Here is a 12,010-nt window from a genome sequence, read left to right as displayed (position 1 = left end):
ATGTAGTACAGGGGGAGAGCTGTTCCTGTCTGCAGTAACCTGCCAGCCTGTGTTGTGCTGAGCACTGTCATGCAGATACCAAATTAGATGAACACAGACTCTCAAGTCATGCACCTGAAGCTCCTTGGTATCTTTCCTAGCAGATGATCATCTGCAATTAAGAGCTGGGTGCACAGGAGAGACCCTTTGTCACAGTGACATGGGTGCTGAAAGCTGGCTGCCTTCAGTTTTAACCCCACAAGCCTGCTCTGCTGATGTTGCTCTTGAAGCCGGCCAGCAGACCAAGGCCACCCCTACTTGAGTCTCCTCCTTGCTGGAGGGGTATGGGGAAACTTCAGGGAAACAGCCATGTAGCTACCTGCTCCTTTAAAAATGTATTTTCCATAATGTATTTGTAGAGTAGTGACCCGGCTAGGAGAGCTGGGTTATGAGGCAGCAGGCATTGCAGGAGCCCTAGGCAGGGAGAAGGGCTTTTTATCTTGGTTACATTGCTTCCAGTCCGGCCTGGAGTGGAACAATCCCATTGAGCATCTGAGTGCAATGGCTTTTTTCCCTGGAATGCGACCATCTACTGAGTTTATTTGCTTGCATTGCTTCCCTTTTTAATTGCGTGCGAGTAGTTGTTTGAATCTCGTCACCTCTTCTCTCTTTTCCTTGGTTCTTTCTCTCCATTTCTAAGTGGGATTTAAGGTGATACCGGTCACGGCTGAGAATGTAAATGATGCTTGTTATTTTCCATATTAATGAATTTCCTTGCACAGTGTCCCTTTTGCCCCTACATGAGGTCTGTGATGCTGGGGCACTCTTCGGGTGGCACGCACCGAAGGAGAAGCTGCTGGTCGTCAGTTTTCCTTTCCTCATAAATATAAGTGTTGGAGCTGGAGACCAAGAAACCTCAAGCTTCTTTTTTTAATTTTAAGCCTCACACTGAAGTATGTCACTCCCACAGCCCGCAAGCTGAAGAAGCTGGGCAACCTGAAGACACAAGATGAAGTGGAGGCAGCCAGCTCATCCAGCCCCACAGAGGAGCAAGCTCCCAAGATGGTGATGACGCGCATTGATGGGTATGAGTGCCAGCCCATTTTCCTCAACGTCCTGGAGGCCATTGAGCCTGGTGTGGTGTGTGCTGGCCATGACAACAGCCAGCCGGACTCCTTCTCCAACCTGCTGACGAGTCTGAATGAGCTCGGGGAGAGGCAGCTGGTGTATGTGGTCAAATGGGCAAAGGCTTTGCCAGGTAAGGAGAAAAACTAAGAACTCCAGCTCCTTCTCTGGTACATTCCTAAAAACCCCTGCATGCGTCCTGGGGGTGGGTTCAAATGAGGTGGTCTGCAGCCCACAATCCTTCCATCCCATCACACGGTTCCTTGGGGAGCATATTCATGGGAAACCTGCCTGAGCAACATGCCCATGCAGCAGGCTGCAGCAGCATCAGGTTTTGTCTCCTTTGTGTGGCTGGTTGATGGGAGAGGTGACTAAGGGGTGACAAAGTATGTCAAAACTTATGCTTTGGTTCTGATAACCCCGGCACGTGGTACCATGTAGGCTTGTGGCTCTTCCCTGTGCTATTGCTGGTCAGGGGCTCAGGATCTTGCTCTCTTCCCACACTCCCTGCAGGGGTTTTACTCCACTTCCAGGGCTGTGTTCTCCAGACCTGCAGAAGTTTTCTCTTAAGCCAGTCCCGTAACCCACACGAAGTGGTGAAAAGGGTAAACTCCCCAGGTGAATCATCAGTGTGCTGCTTCATGATGGGAAAGTGAGATGGGGGAAACTGGGCTGAAAAGAGCTGAGGCTGCAGATGTGGGAGAAATCCTTCCTCACCATTTTTATATTTCCTGAGCCAGTTAATTGTAAAGTAGCAAAAGGGATACAAGCAAAATCCCAAAAGGCTTTTTCCGAGCAGTCAGATTGCTCTTGTGCAACAGGTTGGACAGATATATTTATGAGACACTGCTAGTCGTGATATGGGAGGAGTACGTAAGGGTCAGGAGTTTACCAAATGGTAATAGTGAGCAGATGCTGTTAATGGAAATATGCTGGTGATACACAGGTTTCATTGAGAATGCTCTTTGGTTCTGAGCATGGAGGTCACCAGTCTGTACGGCTGCAAGTCATAATCCTGCCAACTAAGTGAAATTACAGAAGCCTGAGCTCACTCTGGGTGCAGTGGCATCCAGTTTACTTTCCAGCATCCCTGAGACTGGAGGATGGGGATGATCCCGAGCTGCCTTCCTCACCCTGGCCCCATTCCTCAGGAAATGCCACAGAAAAGAGGGATCCTGCTGTTTGTTTGAGGTGATAGGACCAAAGCAAGTAACTGAGGCAGAATAAATTTGCCAAAACCTGGTGATGAACCTAGTCAGACATTTAACGTTCCCAGAAATTTCGTGGTCCCCCTGGAAGTAGCTGGACTGGTGGTCCAGGATGGGTGTTAGTCTGAATATGCTGAAATGCAGAGTAGCCCATTCTGTTTCTTAAGTTCTTGAGTCAGAAAAGGTTCACTTAACTAGTGAAACCAGGAACAAATCATGCTTTCTCTTCCGGCTTATCTACATCAGACATCAAGATTTCTCCAGAAAAGCACACAGAGGCACCACCAAACCGGACTGACAGTGGTTGTAAAACTGCAGGAGTGCTGATGGAAAGGGAGAGTGCTTTGAAAAACACTTTTCATTGTAAACACCTCCTTAGCAAAAGCTTTTATTGTCCTGTTACTGCACCTGCTCTCCAACCCCATGGTGCACAGTGGTGCCAGTTGCTGCACTGCTGCCTCCCAGGGCCCCTGCCCACTGTGCCAGTGACAGCATCTGGGCAAGATTATTTCTAATCTTACATCTGAGCAGTTACAGCTTAACCACTACACCTTCCTCAGGACTTGGATCCCTTCTGGAGCTATGGTAGGATGCTGCCAGCTGCAAAGCTGGTGCTGGCCCATCATTAGCATCACTGTGCCTGGAGCGAGTGTGAAGCCAGATTTTCTGCAGCTTTCCCCAGTGGTTCCCTTGTGTGTGCCAGCAGCACAGTTAAACAGTAGTAACCACAAATTTGCCACTTAGTCATTCTGCTGGTGGTTTCCGGGGAAGGAAGAAGCAACTGCAGCACTGTTGCTGTTACGAAGGTCCAGGTGGGTGGTGACCATGCAGCCCCTTTGCTTGGACAGGTTCTGGGTCCCAGTGTGGTCAGCCATGCCCAGCACTGCCCCTCCTGCACATGCTGCGGCTGCCTTGCTTTTCAGGTAGTCTTGCAGTATCCCCATAGCCAGAGGAGGTTTGCTCTCTATAATTTATTTAAATTACATTTCAGTTAATAAAACAGAAGCGTTTTCATTTGCCAGGTCTCTGCGGGTTGGCTGGGCAGCCTCGCGCTTGTTGGACTCAGGAGAGGAGTGATGTGGGTGAATGCGGATGGGGGGAGAAATGGAAACAAAACCAAAGCAATTTAAAACAGAGAGATGTGGTTGTTTTTATCAAACATAAAGATGTTCACATAGTTTCATGGAAAGCTGGAGGCTGTTTAGTGAATTCTGTTGCTGGTGAGGCGCGATGGGAGCAGAATAGAAGGCTTGACCTCCTGCACAGCAGCCCAGCCCGGCTTGTCTGGGAGGAGAGACAGTACCTGGGGCCAGCAGCCAAAGCAGCACATCTCGGCCAGTGTTCCTGCCAAACCCTGCTGCATCCCCTGCCTGTTGGAAATGCTGTGTGGTCCTCAGCAAGGGGGAAAATGTCATCCCCTCTTCCTCTTTCCCCATTAACGAAGCACATCTAACACAAGCATAGGCTTAAAGATGCACAAGCACCCCTGTCTGTCAGTTAAGATATATATCTATGTAAAGGGGCAAAGGTTTTTGCTTTCCAATGACTGCTGCTGGTGGGAGAAGGGGGAACTTGCCCCCATAATGGAGGTAGCCTCAGCCTGATAACACTGGCGATAGAATAATATTGGTTAACAAGTGATTATTATTCTTGCATCCATCATTGAACATCATCTGCATAGCAAGAGTGATTAATATGCAGCAAGGTGTTGCTGCACTTCTTCCAGCGAGGTTTCAGTGATGGCCTAGAAACAAGGCTGTATCAGGTAGGAGCATTTCTGCATCCTTCTTGCCTGCCGTGACAATACCAGCCTCTGTCCAGTGGAGAAAATGTAGTAGTGTATGGCCCTTTGGACCCTGTGCAACTGAAATTCTGCATCGGAGAAGGTAGAGCAAAACTGTGATTTTGCTGGAAAGATTAAATAACCACAGCTTGTCAAGGAAGCTGTTGGAACACAGAATTAAAAAATCTCATAAAATCTGTCCCCTTCAAGGTAAGTGGAAGGAGTTCGTGTTTTCCGTGTTCCATACACATAAATTCACTAAAGGCCTTACAGCTAATTTAGATCAGCACTCGAGCACATTAGTTTAAGAGTCATTCTAACTGGCAGCAAATGAAAAGTCTTCAGTTTATTCCCGAAGCTGTTAGGAAAACAGTTTATCAAAAATAGCTGGACTGCATGTGTGGGGACGGGCTGTGGCTCTGCTGCCAGCACCACAGTTGAATGCCCTCCATGGTTCTAGCAGCTCGGTGCACAAGTGATGAGGTGAAATACTCAATGGGAGATGGACCTATTTACTAAAGCTATTGCAAAATCTCTGTGTCCTTGGCGTTAGTGCTTATGGGGTGTTCCAGGCCATCGCTTGCTTTTCTGTTTCAAATATATGGCCTATCTAAATCACCTTTTAACTATAAGGATACAATTAATTGTGCATCTTTTTTCATTCTCCAGACAATAAAATTTCCAGGTACATAATGAGTATGTTTTTGTATCAGAAATGCTATTTATGGTAACGTGTGCTCAGCTGCTGATCTCTTAGGAAGATAATCATTCTGGCACAGCAGTGCATCAAGAGAGGATATAAAGAGTTTCTTTCCAAACTCTGCTGCTTTGTGATTATTCACAACAAAAAGGCATTGATCTTTTTCAAGTCATCTGTAAATTTAATGTTACTTTTGCTATGATTTCTTTCTGTAGACAGAAATCTTCATTTGGGTCTCTTCTAAACATGCCAATACTAAAAATTTTAACAATATATTATGGCATTAAGTTTGTATTTATTTTCTTTTACAGTGATTCTGGCAATGCATCATTTAAGATGTCTGGATGGGGGAGGTTTCTGGGAAATTATGGGTTTCTGGAGATCAGTTTCGTTTAAAGGCATTTAGCTCAGAAACTGGAAGCAACGATTCCTTTTAGAAAACTCAACCAGTGTGTTTCTAGAACTTGTTTTTATGGACAAGCAGAACTGTTGTGTTCAAATACCTTTCCTTAAACACTGGTAAAGCTTGCATAAATATTTTAAGTGAACGTAATTGCAAGGTAACGAACAAGAGCACCAAAATCCTTCTCATAGCAAAGATTAGGAGCAACAAATACTTACCCCAGCTATGCTGCAAAGCTGATACTCGGTGGTGGAGAGAAAGCCAGCCCCAGGTGAGACTGGCTGCCTGCAGAGGCGGCTTTGGAGCTGGTTTGGATGGGTATGGCAAGCAGGATGAGGAAGTTCTGCCATTGATGCTGGTGTTCCCAATGGCTTCATCCTGTTGATGCTGAACCCAGCAAAAGAGGGATAGATCATTTGTGTGAAATAGGGTTAAATTTACATAGTTTGCTGTTCATGGGTATGTTTTCTGTCTCCAAGTCACTTGCAGAGTATGTTTCTTCTTTGGTGGTAGGACTTACGGGCCTTGCTCTCACAACATAGCCACGAGGGCAGCTAAACATCAGACCTCTGGTTTGCCTTCTTTCTCCCTCACCTCACCCTCTCTATCATGCCTTGGCTTGCAGTTCTGGCCCTACAGCACCTCTTGGGTCCAACAGAACTTCCTAAAAGAACTTCCTAAGTTGAGAAGGGTATCACTTCCCAACCTTATGGACCTGAGGGGGATGAGTATGTAGCAGACCAGCAAAAGGTTCATCCTCATTACATGGGTACCAGTGTGGGAGCGTTCCCTATACCATATTGCTGCCTGTTTTCTGCAAAGTCTCAAGCACAGGGGTCAGCAGCATCGTTCCTCTTCAAGTAACTCACATGTTTCCAATGTTTTCAGAAAGTCTGGGCAGGGAAAGAGAATGGTGGCAAGTACGGAGCAGGAGGAAATTCAAGGAAGTGCTCACTGTGAATGGCTTAGGTTTTACTAGGCAGTGAATTAATCTCTGACCAGATTTACTGGATAAATAGAAAGGGTTTTCTTATAGCATGCAGTACTGTAGTTAAATATGAAAATCTAACTTGGACTTGTTCTAGAGATGAGTACGACTGATTTTATGAAGTCCTGGAGTTGCCCAGTTGCCTTGTCTGTATTCTTGTGCTGTGAATGAGTTTTTCTCTGGCTGCCAGAAGGTTCATGTTCAGCTGGTAGCTGAGCACCCCTCTGATGGAAATCACCCATTCAGGGTCGGTAGGATGCTACTGGTGCACAGACTTCAGGTTTTCAATCCAGTGACATGCGATCTAGAAGGAAAATGTACAAACGTAATGCAGGTTTAGTCAGCAGTAAAACATGACTTGTGCTCATTTGCAGTTGACAGCTTCCCAAGCAAGAGACAGATGCTTGTCTCAGTGAACTACTATTATACACTGGAGGTGTTGGAATTGCTTTAATATTTCGCCAAAGTACAAACGATTTTCTTGAAACCAGATCACATTTGCCTACTTAGAAGTATCTGGAAAAAAGTACCGTGTTGGAGGTGTTTGTGTGTGTGTTGTAAACACGCCTGGGATTTAGCTGTGAACTGCCATCTGGGAATACTAATTTGAATTTAATTGATATTTTTGTTTAGCTTGCGATTCAGCAGATGTTTTCATATTCATTTTCATCGTCATTAGATAAATACATTGTGTATTTGACAGAGAAACCGAAGCAGCTTGTTAACCATGAGATCAGGCCTTGTGGTTACTTGCTTGTCTCTGAGCATTATACATTGCAGTCCATTTACTTAAATTTTATTGAGTCCTAATCGGTTTAAAGGGTTTTGGCTTATCTTCTGGAGTGCCAGAATTGCACCAGAGGAGGCAATGGCTTAATGAGGGCTTCTCAGTGCCTGGAGAATGTGATCTGGTTAATTGTATTGCTGCTGGGGCTCCCGTTCCCTTCCAGCTGATTTATTTCTGTTAGCAGAACAGAGCAAACAAATCCTTATTGGCTGTTTCTTTCACTTACTTTTGACATGCTGTCTCATGTGGTGACTGTGAATGTTTTGGAACAGAGACTTCGGGGTTTACGCTGTGACTGCAGAGCGTGTGGCACATTTCAGTGGGTGTGGGTGTCTAATTAGTGCCAGAAACAAGGGCTGTTGCAGGGCTAGCCTGGTGCCAGCACCCTGGGTTTAATGTGTCCCCTAAAGGATTTAAGAAGTCACTGAATCCCATCCTGCTGTGTCTTTGTCCAGTCTGTTGCAGAACGATGCTGGTTCACCTCAATGGGTCTTGCAAAGCCTTCAAATACAATTTGTGAAGATCTCTGAGACTCTTAGGGGGAGGATATAATTTATTACCACTTCTCACTGCTTTCCTGTGTAATGCTTTGCTGGTTGTGTTCTTCACCCGGTCTTTATCCCTTCCTTATGCCTGGGGATCTCCTTTCCTCCCTTCCAGTTGCAGGTTTGTGCTTTGGCTGGTTCTGATTGTCCATCAGGGTGTTAGTACCTGGCTGTTGACACTCTCGTTGTGCCACCCAGATGTGTCTGTGTGTCCAGGGATGAGCTGAGGTTGAGCTGTGGACCACCTTGTCCTAACAAGAGCAATGCAGGAGGGCTGGCATCTGCAGGAAAACAGTCCTGGTAACGACAGGAACCCAATGTAAGTTTGTAACATCCCTCTCTTCTTTTTTAACAGGATTTCGCAACCTGCATGTGGATGACCAGATGTCAATAATCCAGTACTCTTGGATGGGCCTTATGGTGTTTGCTATGGGTTGGAGATCTTTCACCAATGTCAATTCCAGGATGCTCTACTTTGCTCCAGATTTGGTCTTCAATGAGTAAGTGCGAAATAACAACAACCTAGTATTGTGTTCTGTCTAGGTCAGACTAGGTGAGAAAAAGACAAGGAATTTGATTTCATTACGAAACGTATAGCGTAGTAGTCGTACTTTCAGGGCTGACCAACAAAGCATAGGAGGGCCCTGCTTTTCTGCTCTTAACTGCTCTGCAGTGATCTCCAGGAGCAGTAAGTACAGTTGCAGTATCTCTCCTGGGCCTTCGTCCCTTTCCCTCAACCTTGCCTTGGGTTTGACTTCCATCAGGGCACTAGCAAGAGCTGGTGCTGGGTGTGAAGGGCTGATCTGTACAGACCAGCCTTTTCTCAATGGCATTTGAGTTTCTGTTTCCAGCTTGGTTGGTCAGCTGGAGCGAGCAGGAAGAGCAGCAAGCTTTAACTGCAAGTTCCTGATGGGTTCTGTCTTATGTACCGTCAGCTTAGAGTTGGAGAGGGTTTGTTGACATGAAAGTAGAAGAGCTTCAGAACAATAACTAAGCACAGCCGCAAGCAAAAGCACACCTTGTCTCTGCGAGCTCTGAGCTGAGCTTCCTGTCCCTTGCAGATAGCCACAGTTAATGAATCATTGCAGTCAATTTGAGGAAGGCAGAGGGTCAGGCGAGCCCTGCGAGTCCCAGGTATCCATCCATTTCCGGATGAAGAGACTTACACACAGGCAGTTTGGAAGACATTCCGGTCGTGTGTGCAGGCCTATTGCTGCCAGCATCTCCCGTGACAGAGCTCAGGTTCTTGGCACGAGGGACGTGCCAGGCAAGGCTGGGATTGCTGGGACGGGCAGAGCGTGTCCTCCCATGCACATCGCGCAGGCAGCGCTTTGTTCCTCTTGCCATGCGTGATGTGTCTTGCCCTGCCAGGTATCGGATGCACAAATCCAGAATGTACAGCCAATGTGTCAGGATGCGGCACCTCTCTCAGGAGTTTGGGTGGCTTCAGATCACACCACAGGAGTTCCTCTGCATGAAGGCTCTGCTTTTCTTCAGTATTAGTAAGTTCTCACATCCTTTCCTCAGCAGACCTCCAGTTGCTGTACACTGTATTGCCCTAGAGGTATCTGATGCTTTCCCTGTGGATGTAGTCATACTTCTTACGGGATGGCTGTGGATGTTCTCCTCTCTGCTTCAGTCTGAGCTGCTCAGAGATAATGAGCTGTCAAGCATGCAGGTGCCCCAGCCAGCCCCTGCAACTAGCCCATCCCACCCCTGCAGGGTGCAGCATTTCCCCATGGAGCTCCTGCAGGAGGTTGCTCCTCAGCCCAGCTCCTGTCACCACGGGGCCTCCGAGCATCAGCTACAGAGCAGGAAAATAGTGCTGCAGTTTGTCATATTGCTTCTTATTTTTAGCAAGCACTGAACAAGAGTCCTTGGCTTAGCAGCAGTCCAACAAGCTGATCAGAGTGAGGGCTAGCAGAAGCAGAGCTGGTGGGCAGATCTTTCCTCTCATGTCTGCACTGACCTGTTCCCCAGCCTTCCTCTGGCTCTTCTATCTTCTCCACTCTCTGAGCAGCTCTCACTGTTTCCTTCCCATGTTCCATCCAGTTCCAGTGGATGGCCTGAAGAACCAGAAGCTCTTTGATGAACTTCGAATGAATTACATTAAAGAACTTGACCGTATCATCGCTTGCAAGAGGAAGAACCCTACCTCCTGCTCTCGGCGATTTTACCAGCTCACCAAGGTCCTGGACTCCGTGCATCCTGTAAGAGGACAGTGAAATGTCTATCTGTACACATGAGAAATTATATGGGAAAGAAACTTTTTACAGTGGGAATGATCGTTCACTGGTACAACCTTGCAGGATCATGGCGGTTCCCATCACTGGAGGTTTTCAGGATGCGAGACTGGACAGGGTGCTAGATAGTCTCCTCCTGGCTCCCTTTCCCAGGGAAGGTTGGACTGAGTGACCTTTCAAGGTCCCTTCCAGCCCGGGCTGTTCAATGATTCTGTGGTTCTTTGTGGTTTGGTTTTTAACTCTTATGCACCTTTGCAGCGACAGTATTGCAGTGTGCTCCCAGGTTAAGCAACAGAAAAGACAGACACTAACTCTACTGAGGGAGTGAGCTACCTGTGTCTGTCACTCCCTGCAATAACCACTCTAGTGCTTGGGTTTATGGGCTTCCATTTTTAGCAATGAAAAACTCTTTGTAGACGGTACTTTTCCATCATCAGCCTATCAGAACAGCTCAAAATCTCCGTGCCCTCAGCGAATCTTCTCTGATTATAGCAGTGTAATCAAATTCTCTATTTGTGACTTAAAGTTGTACTGGTGACACATGAGCTAAACCTTTTTCCCTGGGGGAGAGCTCCATGCTCATACAGTTACATGTTGATAAGCAAAAAGTAACCCTTGATGATTGAAGTCGGCATCAGCTGCACAGCAAGACAAGTTGCGGTAGGAGTAAGAAAGTGCCATTTCTATTCATCCCCATTTTTGTGGGATCAGTAATGTCCGAGTGTGCAGGACCATGGCAAGTAATGCTAAATGCTCCCAGGGTGGGTAGTTCTCTCGCTTATCCTCAAGACGTGTACCTGCCATCTGACAGCTGCTAGCAAAGCAGCGATGGCCAGAGAGCAGAGTGTGTCCCACTGGGGTAAGGTCCAGCTGTGGCTGGCTGTGTCTGCTAATGCCTACTCCTTATCTCCCCAGAGAAATCACTGCCCAGGGACTTCTCATGTAACAAACTTTCTTTCTTTCCCAGATTGCCAAGGATCTGCATCAGTTTACATTTGACCTTTTAATTAAGGCACATATGGTGAGCGTGGACTACCCTGAAATGATGGCTGAGATCATCTCTGTGCAGGTTCCCAAGATCCTGTCTGGAAAAGTCAAGCCTATCTACTTCCACGCACAGTGATCTTCCAGAGGGACCTCCCAGCTCTGCCACCCCCATTTCAGCAATCTCCTGCCTATTTTTTCTGCACTACTGTACTGCAGTGCCTTGGGGAATCCGCTCTACAGAGGCGGTGTGCCAGGAGGATGGACAGTAACAAACGACTACCTGCTGGGATTCCTGAGATTTCTGTTTTTCCTGAGGTACCTCTTGAACTGAGCTACCTGCCTCAGCTTCTGCCTAGATTTGGCTGGCTCGCCGCGCTGGGACAGGGGACTGTGGCACGGTGGCAGCGGCACTGTGTCTGCACTCTCTCATTTGTGTGTTTTCCACAGTGACTTTCAGTGGCCCAGGGCCACTTGTGATCAGGAGAAGTGCCAGAAGTTGTTGGGTTTGATTTTTTTAAAAAGAAAAAACAGGACAGGACAAGAAGCAGGTTGAACCTGTAAGCTTGGGTGTGGGTTACTTTACTGGCCTCCTTCAGGACTTTTAAATTGCATTAATGGTGCTGGGAAGCAGATGAATTAAAACATTGCAGTAGAGGAACAGAGAAGAGCTGGGGGATGAGATGAATTTGCAGCCTGGTGACTTGGCAGGGCCTGCTGCTGACAGAAAGCCACCGTGCAGCTGTTGAGGGGTCTGCTCTGGACACCATGCCTGCCTATGCAGCATCAGTATTAGCTGGGGGAGCATTACAGGGTGTCAGCAAAAGGGCTGGAGAGGAAGATGACTTTTCCCAAATTCCCAAAGGTGACAAATGGCTACTGTTTTCCACCTGGGATGGTTTTGCTATGTCCAGTCAAGCTGGGTCTTGGTCTGTCCCATGCACTCAGCAGTCACATTCCCATCCTCAATAGCTGCTGCTCCTCCAACACAGCCGTACTCACCTCCGCAAGTGCCTGACGTCCTCAGACCTCACGGTCCCCCCTCCTCCTGTGGGCAGCTGGGGCCCCTGCCCAGCCCCTCACCAGCTCTGCTCCCCCTGAGTATCCCCAGGCCCCGGTTTCCATCTACATGACTTGTTTTTCCATATGTCCTAACTGTTCTTTCTGGTGCCAGCAGACAAGTGCCCCGGGAGCAAAGCAGCCAGGATGGGATCCACAGGACCTGTGAGGCCACAGGATTACTGCTGTCAATCCCATCCTTTGGG

At 47.5% G+C, this 12,010-nt stretch overlaps 1 protein-coding gene across 1 annotated transcript in view; it reads left to right on the top strand.

Annotated features, from left to right (window-relative positions):
* AR (androgen receptor) overlaps positions 1–11,278 on the top strand; it is a 25,758-nt gene extending 14,480 nt beyond the window's left edge. Inside the window, exons 3-7 of the mRNA XM_010013620.1 lie at positions 950–1,237; positions 7,874–8,018; positions 8,890–9,020; positions 9,571–9,728; positions 10,729–11,278. Coding sequence (XP_010011922.1) covers positions 950–1,237; positions 7,874–8,018; positions 8,890–9,020; positions 9,571–9,728; positions 10,729–10,884 — 878 coding nt within the window. The 3' untranslated portion in view covers positions 10,885–11,278. The remainder of the gene's footprint in view (positions 1–949; positions 1,238–7,873; positions 8,019–8,889; positions 9,021–9,570; positions 9,729–10,728) is intronic.
* Positions 11,279–12,010: the final 732 nt, after the last annotated feature.

The sequence above is a fragment of the Nestor notabilis genome, unplaced genomic scaffold (genome assembly GCF_000696875.1).
Source record: "Nestor notabilis isolate BGI_N333 unplaced genomic scaffold, ASM69687v1 scaffold7230, whole genome shotgun sequence".
NCBI classification, from domain to species: domain Eukaryota; kingdom Metazoa; phylum Chordata; class Aves; order Psittaciformes; family Psittacidae; genus Nestor; species Nestor notabilis.
This window is presented reverse-complemented; position numbering and strand designations above follow the sequence as displayed.